The 17,510-nt window shown below is 39.6% G+C and overlaps 1 protein-coding gene across 7 annotated transcripts in view; it reads right to left on the bottom strand.

Moving 5' to 3' along the window:
* Positions 1-17,510, bottom strand: part of PKN2 (protein kinase N2) — a 53,277-nt gene that overhangs the window by 20,497 nt on the left and 15,270 nt on the right. For 5 of the 7 annotated variants that reach the window (XR_014527911.1, XM_083511013.1, XM_083511015.1 and 2 more), the window contains exons 2-6: positions 9,706-10,006; positions 4,863-5,014; positions 3,145-3,262; positions 1,294-1,439; positions 986-1,199 (exon numbers count right to left, since the gene is read on the bottom strand). Coding sequence is in view for 6 of the 7 variants with exons in the window: in XM_083511013.1 (XP_083367139.1) it covers positions 986-1,199; positions 1,294-1,439; positions 3,145-3,262; positions 4,863-5,014; positions 9,706-10,006 (931 nt within the window). In the remaining variant the exon portion in view is untranslated. Of the gene's footprint in view, positions 1-985; positions 1,200-1,293; positions 1,440-2,879; positions 3,263-4,862; positions 5,015-9,705; positions 10,007-17,510 lie in introns of all 7 variants that reach the window. The other 2 variants (XM_083511018.1, XM_083511017.1) reach the window with 1 other exon arrangement.

The raw sequence follows: 17,510 nt of genomic DNA, 5'->3' as shown, positions 1-17,510 counted from the left end.
TGTCAAGAGGAACTGTTGGACTATATAGTCTCAACTTCCATAACCCCTGTGCAGACGTTTATTCTTGTGGAATACTAACTCTTAAATTTCTTATATTTAATTACTTTAATCTAGAAAACCCATTAGCACAAGTAAATGGGAGATGCATTTTTATACATTGCTGCTATTTGCAATTCTCTCTTCACGTTATTAGCAAAGTCTTAATGCTTTGTAGAAATCTCCCTTTAGGAAAAACTTAATTTCCATCACAACTCAGTTGCATGTGATTATGACCATACTTCATCTCTACTGCCATGTCTGATGGTTGACCGGTGAGAGCCCACAACCCCCCACGTCACCTAAAAGTGGAATAATGGAGCAGATGTTCTCAAAGCATTTGGGGGTATTAAAAGCATCATATCAGGGGCTTCTAAATTCTGTGTTAGACTCTGCTAGTGGATAGTAGGACTTTGTGGGTCCCAGGAATTGTCTTGGGGGGTGGGGGCCTGAAATCCTTTGCCTGATCAGATGTTGGGACAAGGGGTTGGATCCAATGCTTGGCAATCCACAAGTCTCATGCAACATACTTCTGCTTGGACAACACAACTCCCCCTCTCCCCTGTGCCCCACTGTGCCCCACCCCATACCCTCAAAATATGTCCCAGAGGATAAGATTTTGGGGTTCCTGGGGAGAAAGGAGAAGTCCCGTTGTGCAAGCAGACCACTGCACACACAGAGGTGGACACAATTCTAAAAGTCTCCAATATTAATTAATTTGCCAATTCCGATTACAAAAATCCTTTGGGTTTTGCTGTGCTAGAATAGCAAGACCCACCTCTTAAAAGCACCAACCACAAGAATCTTCTTAACCAACATAAATGCAAGCCACTACTCAGAAGTTTGAGGTTAGTCAGCAACTGAAATACTCACAATTATGCAATTAGCGCAAACAGAAACAAAAACAAACAACATTTCCAGAAAAAAAGAACACCACAGCACAACAAACCTGTTAAAGCGGCTGGCTTGGATAGTGTACTATATTGATTCTGTGTAGAGATCATACTTTGACGTGGACTTAGTGTTGGTGATGAAACAAGAGAAAGTTCTTCTATAATAATACTGCTTTTGGGGTGGTTTTTAGGGAGTTCATTAAGTCTCTGTTCTAGTGAATACTTTAAGAGATCCAACTTCTGGCTTGATTCATTAAATCTTGCTTGAGCCTTGTTTGTGAAAAAATAAAAAAAGAAATCCGCTAAGAAAATTGTTGAAATAGAACTGTTTAAATTCAGATTTTATTTACTCTGTTAAAATTACCTCTGAGAGTGCTTTTCTGTCAGTAACTTTTCCAGATCCGAGCAACTTCATAACATTTTTTGCCCCTTCTGCTACTGCATATTCTATCCTAAAATGATGCCGCAGTTCCTCCATTCGGAGCTCAAGGGGGCTTATAACAGGCTTTGCTGCAGGTAAAAACACACACAGAGATATTTAGTATGCATTCAACTAGTTTTTTTAATATGGTTATCTTAATACAAACAACTGCTAAACATTTTGACCACAGAAATAATTAAAAGTCCTAGTCTAGTTGGTGAAAGAAGTGAGATGTTAAGTTTAGGCTACAATTCTCAAAAACACATCATTTGCCAATGTGAAGACCTCAGGAATACCTGTGGTCCTGAGACCAAGTGGTCCTTTTGCATGCAACAACTGATAGCACTGAAGCATATTTTTTAGGGTAGCTGCATGGTGTCATGCGATTCCAACTCCTCATGAAGGCTGTTGAGGCAATATCCACCTTCCTGGGGAATCTCCAAATCGGCACGTGGCTGATGTTGGTTAAACAACGCAGCTTCGTAGACCGTTCTTTGAAATTGGCCAGAATTTGTGATAAACTCAAAATCCCTAGCTTGCACGCAAGGACAAGTCAAGATTAGGGGAATCTGAAACAAAACACTGCAAGGTCTTCTCCTGCCCACACTGGAAGAGAGGAGAGCATGCAAGCCTGAGACTTCAGTCAGCCTCTTTCCAGCCTGTGAATGTAAGGCAAAACCATGGCTGAGTGTTATGTGCTAATGCAGCCATGTAAGTTCTTATAGTTTATTTCCTGCTCAAACCTTTAGCTCATGCTCACAATTTTCTCAGCAAAAAGGGCAGGAATTGCAACATTTCTATTGGTGCTACTGAACTGGAGTGCACAACTCATTTCACTCTGAGGGTCTTTTGCATTTTTATTAAGTGAAGTGGGCCGCATTGTTATTTTACTCAAATTGTTACAATCAACTCGGTTTGCTCTGCAGCCTATTCCACGAGCCTCCTTTATATTTTCTATGCATGGTATCACCTTTCTCAACCACCATAGGTTTGCTTACTATCTCAACAGTTGTTCGCTCTCATGGTATCTCTCCACTACTTCTCTCTGCACTCCTTAGCACTCTTCTGTCTGTGGCCCAGCATGGATTTCTCTTGACTCCCATTTCTCCACCCACCCACCCATCCATCCATCCTCCTTTTCTTCTTTGAATTATATCCTCAGCCCTTTCATTTACATTTCCTCATGGAGAAAATACAAGACCAACTCTCCCAGCAATTCACACACTGAGGGAGTCTTCAATTCTGTCTGGCTGCAGATGATGGGAAATCTGCTGCCCATATTCCATTACAAGCTTCTAACACAAGATTTATGAAGGACACGGGCCATGCAGAAAGCCTTTACTAGTGCACCATGCACGCCTGGTCACATTTTAAATTAATTTACCATGTGCAATGACCCATTGTACAGCAGGCCAAAGGCACCACTCAGCCAGGCTATTAATGGCTAGCTTTCTAACCTTACATGTGAACGAGCCAGTACATCCGGGAAGGGCACTTAAAATGTGACTAGGCATTTGTGGAAAGCTTACAATTTGGGGCTTTCCATGTGGCAAGTGTCCTGTATAGATCAGGTCTTCTTCTGGGGAGAGATGAAACAATACAGATGTAGAGCAGCATGCACTATTCCACACCCACTTTTGATAGAGTTGGGCAAGCCAGAGAAGTTCCCACAAAGTGGGGCTGGATTGCCAACCATGGGGATTTAGAATTTTCCCCAGGGTTGAGGGGGAAGGCAAGATCCTATCCAAGATTCTATCAACAGTTTAGAGAATGTTCTTCTCTTGAGTGCTTCACCATTATCAAAAGCCAATTCGTTAGTCTGGACTGCCTGAAGTATCTGCATCCTTATAACTTCAATTTTTGTCTTGCTGTCCTGAAGCATCTGTTGAGCTGTCGCAAGAAGCTTTCTATCCTAAAAAGAAAATAAATATGCTCTTAAAATATGAATTATGGAGGGACATCCAAGTATCAGCAGCTTGTGTTGTCTTTTTTTGACAAATTCAAGGCGATTCAGAAATCGTATAGTTTTGTGACTATTGTATGATACATTTTGCTGTTTCCTTCCTCCATTGTATTTCCCCCTCAATTTATGCTTTATCCACTTGTCAGAACTTTGCATCAAATACTCTATTACTGCCTCTTTAAATTTCTTTCTTCCTGCTATATATTTTAACCTATCACAGACACTTTCAGAAGATGGCAGAGTATTAAAAATAAAGTTTTAATAGGAAAGTAGATCCCAGCAACCCAAGAGACTTGAGTGGAAGCTTTCAACATGCAGAACTGCTGTACTACAGAACAATTCAAAGTTCATACAGAAAGCAAAACTAAAATGTTGCACTACTGTACTCTGCAACACATTGCTTATCATCAAAAGGCTCCTGTACCGATTGTAATGTCATGTGGACTGTATAAACTCATGACTGGAATTTCTGCAAGCCCTTGAAATTGTTATCGGCAGTCACTGATCTCCAAAGTTAAGGACTTGCACCATAATGTCATTTGCATTTGTTTGCCAGTAGAGAATGTGGAAGATGTTTCTTCAAATAAAATATACGGCAAAACTATCCACACACATACTGGTAGAGCTTGCAAGGGAAATCAAGGCTTTTAAATATTTGAAGTAATGGAAAGGAGCTTGGAAGAAACAGCTTCCCTCCATGTTAGAAGTGCTGTAGTAAGATTAACAGCTTAATTTAACATGTATAACTGAAACAGTGCTTGGAAAGCTACAAATTGAGTTTCAAAAAGGTCAGGGAGCCATCAGGAAGCAATTCAAACTGCCAACTCTCAGTCTCTGCAATCCATTCAGATCACTTATAGTAATCTGCATTTCTTTTGTTCTTTCCCCACATGCCAACATCCTGGTTCCAAGTTAGGGTTGCTGATGAGCACTATTCCTGGGCTTGGGACAGATGTAGCACTTCCAAAGTGTAAGAATGGGAAGGGCGAAGGCTATTTTTTTTAAATAAAAAAACTACAGCATAATCCGAGAAGATGTTCAGTTGGCACATCTTCTCAAAAGAAGCAGGTACTCAACCAGCGAACAAAAGATTCCTGCCTTGCTTGGAAACAAAATGCATTTAGAAACTTTGTTTTAATGCAGCATACAATGAATTTTCCTACGAGGCATTTTGTCACACTAACCATATCAGGTAGTGATATAATATCAGGTTTTCAGAATGTGGCAAACTCCCCAACATTTTTTTGTTTTTCAAATAATGTGATGCATGTATGATAGCTTATTGAGATCAAACATGAATTACTTCTAAATGACCACACCATTCTTTATGGAAGTAGGCATTTCTTTAACACCCAAGATGATGATGATGATGATTATTGTTGTTGTTGTTGTTATTGTTATTATTATTATTAATTTATTATTTCTACCCTGCCCATCTGGCTGAGTTTCCCCAGCCACTCTGGGCAGCTTCCTCAACTAAAAAAAAAAAAGGTTATTTGCATGCAAACTGGAAAGATGGTAAATTTAACTGGCTTTTCATAAGTCTTACCTTTGATGAACCATTTGAATACATGTGGATCATATTCTCTGCACCTTGTTTTACTTTCAATTCTATATCCAACTGTTTTTTTAAGGCCATCAGCCTGTTGTTGGTTGGAAAACGAGGGTCACTGTTCGGTGTATCTGGAGTTCTGGGGCAATCTGTGTATTACATATAATCAAGCCAAACAACAATTATTCTAAATGGATCTATGCTAGATTAAAATAGCAAAATGTCAAAGTATTAATATTAATATAAAATTATTTCAGCTAGCCAAATTATTTTAGTAAGCATACAGTATTTCTACTACGAAATCTTTTATATCTTTGCCCAAGATTACACCTGATATCTACCATGCTTTCTATTGTAGTAACTTTTCAGTATTTTGCACAAACTGCTGTCCATGTCAAAGTGAGGTGATGGTTTCTCACTGAGGCACAGACTATCATGTTTCCTATCTTGTCTTGGGTGACTGGTATATAGCTTTTCCACTCCAACTGAGAACTGATAATCTAAGAAAACAGTTCTTGGACAAAATTAAATCATTCACTAATAATAGTTCTAAGAGATCTTATCAAATATAGTATTTCACAAATATATTTCAAATATAATGGAAAAGCATTTCCAGTAAAAGCTGAGAATAAGGTCAACTGCAATAAATAATGGCTCAGTTCCAGAATTCTGCTCATGAAACTCTCCCATCGAAACCCCCCCCCCCCGTGCTTTGGGGGGCTGTGGGAATCTGTAGAACCACTACTGTAGAACCACTGGCATAGTGACTACCCTTCCCCTCCTGCCCCGCCAGACTTCTAGAAACGGAAGGATCTGCTGAATCCAAAACACTGCCATTAACAAAAATATCCCTTCTATTTGTGTATCCAATCCTCTCCCCCTCTCTCTTTACAGGATGTTGATTCAGTTAATCTCCTTTATGTTCTACATACATACATTGGGTAAGCACAAGTTACTATTTGTTGTAGGTTACAGTGCCTAACGCTTAAGTAATTCATTTCTTATGCCAAGAACACTAGAGCTAGCATAAGAAAAAAAGTAGTGCCTGTATTGTTTAAGTGACTGTTAGTGAAAAGGAACGAATGGTTGACATAAGCGAGCCTGTCTAATTTAAAAACTTTTTTTTTTTGTTAGTAGTAACTACCACAGAGATTACCATAAAGTAATCAAAAAGCAGAACTAGTTGTGGCTTTTATAGTTATAAAACCATCCATGGATTGCATCAACAAACTGTCTAGTTGCTTTACAATAATTTTGGTGCCAGTGACAATTGGCTTAATCTTATGTTTACTGATTACAGTGGTGCCCCGCAAGACGAATGCCTCGCAAGATGGAAAACCCGCTAGACGAAAGGGTTTTCCGTTTTTGAGCTGCTTCGCAAGACGATTTCCCCTATGGGCTTGCTTTGCAAGACGAAAATGTCTTGCAAGTGTTCCGGTTTTTTTTCCGCTTTCCCCCCCTTTTTCTAAGCCGCTAATAGCCTTTTAGCCGCTAATCCGCTAAGCCTTTAATAGCCGCTAAGCCTTTAATAGCCGCTAATCCGCTAATAGGGTTGCTTCGCAAGACAAAAAAAACGCTAGACGAAGAGACTCGCAGAACGGATTAATTTCGTCTTGCGAGGCACCACTGTATGTATTTACTGGACATTAACTAGTTTCCCATTCCAACAAAAACTGTGTCCATCATTATGTCCACTACAGGGAACACCTTGAAAAAACTTCCACACATCTAGAGATACTATCAACATAGAAGGGATGCTGTAGCCAGTGGAAAAGTGTTTTGAAATTATTCTCTTGGCTCACTTTCCCTCAACTTTACCACTTTAAATTCAGAGTGAAATAGAGAACTATTTTCCAAACATTGATGTTTCTAAGTCCCACTGAAATGAATGGACTTAGTCATTAACATACATACATTTATTTCAATGAGGTACACAGAGGTACACAATGACTTAGATACAATCCATTAGCCCATGATGTTTTGATCTCACATTTGCTATGCAGTATCTCCTTTTACCATTCCTTCCCAAAAAAAATGTTCTTCAACATTCTCTCCAGTTATTCCTTTCCATTTCTCACTGTATGCATACATGTGTACACTGACATCCATCAAGCAAAACCCCAGAGATATAAATAAAACACAAAATATGAGGTAGGTGACAAAAAATGAAGCACCTTTTTCTCTCAGGCGCACGCTACTGCTATATTTTCTCCACTGATTCTCAGAAGCATGAAAGAATACAAATATTTCTTGGAAAATGTGTCTGCATGTGCTTGATATTGGACATAGAACTAAACAACAACAACAAATAATGGCCAGATATCTGGTTACAACCACACTATTTATTGTACTCTGTGTTATTCAACTGTTCTTTTCAGAAATATACACTTACAAGATATGAAAAACACTTTTTCTGTCCAACTGAATCGTCCAAATTTACATAAAACAGAGAGCTGACTAAAAAGTCTTAGGCAATGCTAACATGGAAAGAACATTTATTTCATGTTGTTGAATTTCAATCTCCACAGAAAACTTGTTGAACCTAATGGCCGATTCAACACTGCCACTTTTGAGCAAACTACCTCATGACTGAGACTTAAATGCCAATCCTTCCTCTAATCTTCCTCTTCAAATAGCTGCAGAAATAGGTTCCTAGAAAATTAGGACAGGATTGTAACCAAGGTAAAACTCTTCAAACATGACTATATGCTTTGACAAGCATTTCCAATATGGATTATATTCAGACGCTTACTAACAAAATGAATTAGTTACAGCAAATATTACATTCTCTATAGCATTCTAACAGGAGTGCTCATTTAAAGGCGGAAGCCTAATGCTATGATTCAGAGTGCTACAAAGTTAGCAAATGATAAAAACATTAGTTTTTCAAATTGTTATTGTTACAGTTGAGAAACCAAAATATAACAGGTTTTTAGATTTCCTCATCTTCTAGCACTCTCCAAAAGAACAAGAGTTTCCTAACGTCCTTATCAATGCACTTCAGTAAATACCAATATAAAGATATATATTTTAGTAATCTGTATGGCTTGAAGGGGACACTTGGTTGCAATCCTAACCAGGTCTACTGAATGGCAAACTTGATAGTAGACTTCATATGCGTACCAACCAAGAAAAAAACCCTCAAATGGTCTAAGACCTGCCACTGGGTTGATTGTGAGTTCACGAACTAAACATAAGAACCGCCACTAGCTGATGCAGTGCTTGTATGCGAAAAAAACAGCAGCATTCTTAAAAGGTGATGGCAGAACCGTCCCTAGATCATTATGTTGTGAACAAAGAGCTGGCTCTGACACAAAGGAAACAGAGCCTACAGAGGTGGATGGGGTGAAGTGGGATGACCTGGTTGCCTGGGAAACAGACAGCGATCCTCTCATCTCTGCTGATACAAGAAGGAATGGAGAGGTTCCATGCCCAGGACACCCAGCTCACAACACAGCTGCTGGGATTGAGGAAGCAGCAAGTAGCCTCACTGTCATTGTGCTGGGGATACCTTCTCACGCTCCCAAGAGAGCAGAGCTGCTTGCAGGTCCTAGAACAAAACTGGAGAGCACTTACAAGCCAGAAGCCTGGAAGGGCCAGACCTAGGTATCACTAGCTGTTCTGCCCAAGGACAATGGAGAACCAGGGATGATAAAGAGTAAGACAATGAAAGCAGGGAGTAAGAACTAACCCCAACATGGCCATGAGGATGAGGAGGAGGAGGAGGAGAAGAAATTTATTTATACCCCGCCTTTTTCCCTGCTGCATCTGCACAAAATAGGAACACTACAAAGCCGAGCTTTCAGTCTATGCAAAACCACATTGTTCTTTACTGAGACTTTATGTCCCTGAGTGACACTGATTTTGCTCAAAACACCTGTAAAATGAGTGACTAGTAGGAGCATGAGCAGTATCTTCCCGTGAAAATTAAGCTGCAGGATGCTATCTGTATTACTTTAGCAGTAATATATTTTCTCAGATTTTTTAAAAGTTTATTTTTAATATAATATGCTTGTTTGAACTTTAGCATTTTCAGCCCACTAAGAAGATTTATTTTTCTTTCTATGCAGCCAAAGGGCTACACATGCAAGACTAAGACTTCATTTCTATGAAAAATTGCTAGGGAGTGAAAGATTTACTTATTACATTTATATACCACCTCTTATCTTCCAAGGATCTCAAGGTGGTGTACATGGTTCTCCTTCTCCCCATTTCATTCTCGCAACAGCCCTGTTAAGTAGGATAGGCTAAGAGATGGTCACTGGCCCAAAGTCACCCAGTGAGCTTCATGGCTGAGTGGGGATTTGAACCCTGCTCTCTCAGGTCCTAATCCAATACTCTAACCATTACGCCACAATGGCTCTCTGAAGTTCAATCCAAGCACTCCTTTTCACCTACTAAGCTGTAGAAGAAAACTGGAATTAGCACAAGAGGAATTTTCCTTACTTGTTTCACCTAATGTTTCACTGGAATTCCACAGTCTGAGCAGTGTCACAAGAAGCATATTTTCTATGATTTGCGGCTACAAATTACTTCATTTCCATATTACTATGCAACATCTTAGAGGAATAAGATGCAGAAGCAATATAATTATGCCAATGGACTAAGTGAGATTCCTAATGCTGCTTTCCTATGTTAAATGAAAGTGGGGATGGCTGCTCTTTACGCGCATGTATCTGCAGGTAGAACTTTGTGAATTCTGATATAACTCTCACTATTTAAAAAGCGGACCAAAAGTATGTGAAGGATGGCATCACAAAATTAACTGCTAACTCTTCTAGGTTAAATGTTGAGGATGATTTTAAGTACCTCCATTAAAAAAAAAACACCACTCACTTACCTGTAACATCTTCAGGTTCTGTTACAACAATATGAGCATTTAATTCCTGTAATTTATGATGCAATTCTTCTAGTTTCTTGTTTGATTTTTTCAAAATATTGTCTACATAAGCCAGGTTTTTTTTATCTGTAGTGACCTTCCTGAGGTTTTCTGCTCCTTCTTTGATTTTAAGTTCCTTCCTTATTTCCCGTTTTATTTGGTCCTTTACTTCATCCAACTTCTGCTGTACCATCGTGTCTGAATAGTCCACTTTTTGTCCAATGCTCACGCTCTCAGAGACAAGAATATTTCGCACATCTCCCTACAGGAAGAATAAAAAGCACAAGAGTTAATTAATGGCTTTGCCCACAATACTCTGTAAAACTAATACTCATTTTAAGAGGCCTTTTACTAACCACTTGTTTGAAAATGTACTACAGGGGCAATGATAGTGTTATATGCTAACTGACAACACTTAAAAGTAACAGGTTTAAGTTTCACAACACCTTTCATGTGCCTATTTTTAACAGAAGTCATTTAAGTTCCATTGGATTTGCAAAACATTCAGACTCTGTTCAGATATGCTTGAAAACTAATAGTCTAAGACAGCAATCCTAGGTGTGTCTCAGAAGTCTCATGGAGTTCAAAGAGACATCCTCCCAGATAAGTACGCACAAGATTGCCACCTTATACTTGTAGATTTCACTGTTTCAAATGTGAATTTAGACAATTATTAATCCAAGTAACAATGATGTACTTATGCATATTTAGCAGATATGTCCCATAATGAAACAAAGATTTAAAAGAATTATTTTCACAGAATTGAATCTGGAATACAGAGGCAGGTATGTATGAGGTTTGTCTCTGGTTATCCCATCAAAACCACAAGGTATTTTAGTCACCATGCTATAATATAATCATATGTCTTCACCACCCTGAGACGTTTAACTATTAATTGGGTTTTTTTTCAGGCACCCCATATATGTATATCAGAAATGGCATGATCACATTATCACTAGGATGACAGAAAATGAGTAAGCGTCCCCTATTTTTCCAAAGACTCCTTCCTTCTTTCAACTTGCTTCAACCGCTCTCTGAACAAAGAGCACAAATTAGGTTTGAGAAGTGCTGAGGTGTTAGTCCAGTATTACTAAATGTGTAAACAAGTCCTTAGATTAATGCTGCCATCTTTTCAGATGCTACATGCACAGAACCTAGGCATTTAATAAGTGCTTTCCTGCAGAAATGCTTCATACATACACAATCAGCTATTAAACAAAAAGCTAGAGTCCAAATCCCAGTTAAGTAAATATAAAGTCATACTGTTAGCAAATACGAGAGTCTAATTAGATAAAGATGATCACATACAATCTTGTACTATTCTAGGTTTTACACTGCAGAACCTACAAAGCAACTGCTTCCATCAATTACTAGGAAAGTGTTGATGCACATTTCATTTGGAGAGGTGTAGCCAATCCAATCTTTGAATGCTTGTCACATTCTGAATGCTGGCTATTATAAATTAGTAATACACATTTCATCACGACAGGAGGGTTAAAAGAGATCTCATATTTCCAAAGATTTGGGCACAGGGGAGTGGGGGCAATGAAATGTTTAGGAGCCCAGTCAATAGTGGAATTTTAAAAATGTTCTTAATTTGTCAATTACTTACACAGCAACTGCCTTCTATATCATTTTGAAAAAAATCTAAATTAAAAAAATGTTTGTTAGAGTAAAAATGTTTTTCTTAATATAAAATCCAAGATGAATGAACTTGGGGCGGGGGGACCCTGAATATATTCAGGCAAGTTAATGTAATATTTCAAAGATTAAACACATGCTAACTGTATGTCTTGCACAACAATCATAATGTTAACTAGCACAGTGTTACCAAATGATTGAGTGGTTCAGCAACAAATCATACAAGTATATGTAGTATTCAGAATGCTTATTCTAAATGCCCTTGTTTGGTGAAAAATTACTCAAATTAAACTATGTTTGCGAGAAATTTCTCCTCTTCACCAAATAACCACCCAATTTCACCCACAGATGTTCCCTCCTTCCCTCAGTATAGTTCATAGATATTGCAGGAAGCCACAAACAGCCAATTTTGGTGATATACTTTGGCAACATAATATATTGGCTCATTTATTTTTTAAAAAAGTTATCTTTCTCCACAGGTTCAGGTATCCAACAATGTTCTCAAAGAATATCAACTATTATTTTTCTTTCTGCACAAAAAAATGCTAAAAGTCTGATATAATTAGTCAACCTAAGACTTACACAATCCATTACAAGCCTAGAGTTCTCATGGTCAACTACCCTGGAGAAAGCTGCAAGAATGCAACATTATATTTATTCCCCATGTCTCTTCTAAAGCAACACAGTTGGTTAACATACAGAACATGAATGTTTGGTGCACTACTATATATAGCAAGAGCCATAAAATTCTCAAGGTTCAAAAGGCAACTGTAAGTAAATATAGTAAAGATTACCCTAGCAGTAATCTCACATCCATTATTCTGACCACAGAACCCAAACAGTGACTTGAGCTTCCAAATGTAAAAGCAAACTGGTTTATAACTGCTTCTGAATGTTATGTGTTCACTCTAGTGACTTATCTTGACCGCAGTGGCACTCTAAACTCTGCTTTATGCAGGGAGGTGGACATCACATTCGTTCATGCACTGCTCAGTGACATGAGAGCAAGATAGACTCGCCTCTTGGCTGGGCATCCTCTTTCTCTTTCCCCTCCTGCCCCAAAACTCGAGCAGCAAAATCATTTGCAAAGTACAGTATCCTCAAGATACAGAGTAATGGCCATAATTGTGATTTGGTTAGGTGGCATGTGCTAGTAGCCATCATATTTTACCTATCACTTTACAGTCGTACCTCGGGTTACAGACGCTTCAGGTTACAGACTCCGCTAACCCAGAAATAGTACCTCGGGTTAAGAACTTTGCTTCAGGATGAGAACAGAAATCGTGCGGTGGTGGCAGCGGGAAGCCCCATTAGCTAATGTGGTACCTCAGGTTAAGAACAGTTTCAGGTTAAGAACGGACATCCAGAATGAATTAAGTTCTTAACCCAAGGTACCACTGTATTTATCTTTGTTCAGGTAAGATTTTATACTATTGTCTGAAATGGCTATTAAATTCAGAAGAAACCATGCTGCATACATTCAGAAAGTAAAGCTAAACATTTAGCAATCTGCTAGAGATCTAGTATTCTGTAGCCCTTCCAAATATTTTATACCTCTCTTATAAGAAGTGTTGGAAGATATCTGCAAACTTAAGATCCTCTATCAGTCCCCCCCCCCGCCCCCTGAACTACATACATGAGTCATTTACCAGCAGAATGTGTTAGCTTATATAGAGTGCAAAATGAACAGGAGCAGGGAGATCAAAGTCTGTTGTACTTCCTAGAATGAAGACAGACTACCATGGAATTGAAAGCATCAGGATTCCAAAACTGCAGCACTAAATTGAACCAACCTTCATTTAAAATGAGAATCTCAAATTTCCACCTGCTAGCAAGACTACATAAACCCTGCAGTCCTAAATTGATCCTACAGAATGCAGCAGAGTGACTGCTTTGATAACTATTCTATCTGCACTGTTTATCTAATTTATTCATTGCAGGGAACAGTCTAGCAGAGAAACGATATGCTTTATGACATCCACTGTGCAAAATGGGAACCGTGAAAATTTCAAATTCAGACAAATACTGTAAGTTATAAAAGCTATCCACATATGCTTAGATTTGCAGAATTCTAACTGCGTAAGCAGTTACCTTACTACAGAACCTAGAGCTTTAGGGATAAGAGCACTACATGACTAAGTCCATATAGTCAGATGGGCTTTAGATTTACTTTTCTTGAAGAGGTGTTATCCCTTTGCCCACCACATTGAAAACTACTTTCAAAACTGACAAAAGTTGATGGAAGAGAGCCTCTTGTTGGAAAACAAGTCATAATTTCCAGTACACTCGGGCAATCACATTGACTTTCCACAAGCATCTCTCTTGTGGAAGGTAGCCACATTATTTTCGGTGGAGTCTTTCTTTAGATGCTTTCTTGCAATGTTCATTTTTAAATGCTTAAAATGTTATTATTATGAAATTGCAAGCATATAAACATCATAACATAAAATCATATTTATGTCCAAGCTTACTTCAGGACTTTCACCACTTCTTCTCCCCTTGAAACTCCCTCTACGCACTACAGTTTTCTGTAGATCCTTACTGAAAGGATTCTACGTTGGTTTCTATTTACCCAATACTGTCAGAATCCTCAATCTGGGATTCACTTCTGAATTGCTCTTGTTCAGGAAGCTTTGCAAAATGGGAAACTGAACAATTTCAACCCAACCATTTGGTTGCCTTTAGAGTTCATCATGCCTACAAAGTATACCCAATGGGTCCAGTCCAAAAATGACTGGATCATAGTTATATTAATATATTACACTTTAAACTAACCACAGGAAAACAGGGAGGAATACGTGAGCCCAATGCTTGAGCAAGCTCATTTACATTGCACTTTGCCATGGTTAAGCATTACATTTACACCGGGCCACCATCCCTCGATTCATGACTAGCTACAACATGCAAGGGATAGACATGAAAAAGTGAGGAATCATTCCAGCATACAGACTACATGCAACTGAAATATTTATCGGTGCTTAAATTTCTAATTCACAGTGATGCCCCTCTCTAATTTCCAAAACTGACCAGACATGGAAAAGGCAAATGCCTATGCAGCTCTCTTCTTATCTGGTATGTTATATACAGAAATCATCTTGTAACAGGAAAATCCCAGTGCACAAGTGAATCAGCAAATGTATATATGGGGCAAGTATTATTTACAATAGTGGTATGGCTAGTTAAGCAAGTTTGCATGACTCAGACTGATATTTATACCACTATATACAGGTATCAGATAAAAGTCGAAATAAAGAGAGCTCTAGCAGTTTAGCACTTGAGCTTAGTATCAGGAGTGTAAAAGATGGCAAACATTATGGGGGAGTGTTAGCAGACCAGACCAGGTATATGTGCCCACACTTTGTGCAAGTCAAAGAAGGGATAGGTTGTCTCCAAATCAATACGATTTTTAAAAATTGTTTGCAGCTAATACACATTAGAATGCAACACACAAAGACAAGACACCTCAAGAGGAAGTTAAACATTTTCAGGAATACAAATTGCCAGCATTTAATATTGTTCCTCATATCATTTTAAAATCGCATGGCAGCCTAGCTCTCAACCCTCTTTAGGGTCAAAAAAGTAGGTGTGTAACTTTCTTGCTGTAGATAGCAAACTTGTCTTAGCCAGCAACAATCTAATGTTGAAATCATCTGACTGATCTTCCAGAAAATTATGAAATAAAAATGAACAACACCGATCAATCCTTGGGGAAGCACCATATTTCTGCTTGCAAGAACTTCTGTATTTGGAAGGTAATCTTATACCTACTCGGGAAAAGGAAATGAGCCACGCCACCTGTGTAAGAAGCACTGGAATTTCTTGATTACCAATTGTGGGGGTGGGTAGGTATGGAGAAAATAACTCCTGAACTGCATCCTTTATGTACAACGGGTGGGGAATCCCTGGCCCGTGACATCAGCTGGGAGGGCAGGGTTCAATTCTGCCTTGTGCCTTGGCTGAGCACACCTGTTCCCAGCAGGAAACAGGTGATCACAGCTAAAACAAGATTTAAACCCTGCTTGTCAGCTGGGAACAGGGGCACAGAGCCCAAGTTTTCATTTGCTTTTGTTTCTGCAGGCATTGCCTGAAAGAGACCTGTCCTGTGCATAGCTAAAAACTTAAAATCTAGGCTTCTTTCTCTCCTTCCCATTACTTGATGAGTATTTCTTTGTTTGTTACTATGTTCTGTATTTTTATTATAAACTGTCCTGTGATCCTCAAATGAAGGACTATATACATATTTAATAAACAAAATACAGTGGTACCTTGGAAGTTGAACAGAATCTGTTCCAGAAGTCCGTTCGACTTCCAAAATGTTTGGAAACCAAGGTGTGGCTTCTGATTGGCTGCAGGAAGCTCCTGTAGCCAATCAGAAGCCGTGGAAGCCCCGTTGGATGTTTGGGTTCCAAAGAACGTTTGCAAACCGGAACACACACTCCTGGGTTTGCGGCATTTTGGAGGCGAAACGTTCGACTCGTAAGGCATTCACGAACCAGTGGTGCCTCGCAAGACGAAATTAATTCGTTCCGCAGGTTTTTTCTTCTTGCGAGTTTTTCGTCTTGCGATGCACGGTTTCCCATAGGAATGTATTGAAAATCAATTAATGCGTTCCTATGGAAACCGCCTTCAGACCAGGTCCGGGGACAGTCTGTCCCCCGACCTCTTCTGAAGGCTGGGGGGGGGGGGGACAAGGGCTTTTCTTCCCACCCCCAGTATTTAAAAAAACCCCGGGACAGCGGAGGACTTCTCCGCTGTCCGGGGCGATCTTTAAATGCTGGCGGGCGGCATTTTAAAATCGCCCGGGACAGCGGAGGACTTCTCCGCTGTCCGGGGCGATGTAAAAGCCCCTGGGAAGGCAGGCAGGGGGTACAAAGACTTTTGCCCCCCGCCCGCCTTCAGAAGAGGTCCAGGACCTCTTCTGAAGGCGGGCGGGGGGCGAAAGTCTTTGCTCCCCCCCGCCTGCCTTCAAAAGCCGTCCGCGATAGCGGGAAGCGCTTCCCTGCTATCCCGGACTGCTTTTAAAATGCTGGCGGTGGGGAGCAAAGCCTTTCGGCCCCCGCCGGCCTTCCTGGACCTCTTCTGAAGGCCGGAGGGGGGGAAAGGCTTTGCTCCCCACCACCATCATTTAAAAGAGGTCCCCGGAGATTTCCCTATGGGCTTTCTTCTTGCGAAGCAAGCCCATAGGGAAATTCGTCTTGCGAAGCGCCTCCAAAACAGAAAACCCTTTCGTCTTGCGGGTTTTCCGTCTTGTGAGGCATTCGTCTTGCGGGGTACCACTGTACAACTGTATTACATAGTGAAGTCAAACCTTGTTGTGTACCCTTAGGTGTAAATACTGAATCTAAGAGTCCATGAGTCCAGTTTGAATAGTTACTTCTTAGTAAGGCATTTCCTTTCTGCTTTGTTAACAAGTGGTCAATTTGGTAGTATCTCAGCAGTTGTCCTACTTACTTTATGAATAAAAACTGGTGCTGTTTGGGCCTCTTGTAGATTGTCATTACTTTAAAAAATGTGAGATGCATTTCAACACTGGACAACCCATAACTGGTTTCATTTGCCTAAGTCGATGCATCACAAGATCTCAAAAGCATTTTTTGTTTTTATTAACAGCAACCTGCCCAAAACCTTAGCAGAATTTCCTTTCCCCCCATTCTTAAATGGTTCACACACTCACTTCACTAGACCAAACAAAGTGATTTATTTCACTTTAAAGTTCTAGTTGGTTTTACTAGGGACTACTTACATCTCCTATCCTCTACAACCTGCGGCCTGCAGGCCATACTTGGCCTGTCAGATTTGGCTTGGAAAGGTAGTTTTTCCTAAACCACACCCACTAGCCTCACAACTGACATGACATGGGGTGTCAGGTGTGGGGCAGATATCTAGTGTGCCTATGCCCACTTAGGAGCCATAAAGTGTCCTCCTGATTGCATGTTGGCAATGGAAAGCAGTCTTTTACTCTATCACCAACTACCATAGAATTGCATTAACAATTCTTCTGTAGATTAAACACAAATTGTGTTTTAAAGGATAACAGATCTTCATGGGAGTAATTAAAAGATACAAAATAATCAATACATATAAAAACCATGGGTTTAATTTTTGTATAAAGCAAGGGTGGGGAA

The sequence above is a fragment of the Podarcis liolepis genome (assembly GCF_965112155.1).
Source record: "Podarcis liolepis genome assembly, chromosome: 6".
NCBI lineage: Eukaryota > Metazoa > Chordata > Lepidosauria > Squamata > Lacertidae > Podarcis > Podarcis liolepis.
This window is presented reverse-complemented; position numbering and strand designations above follow the sequence as displayed.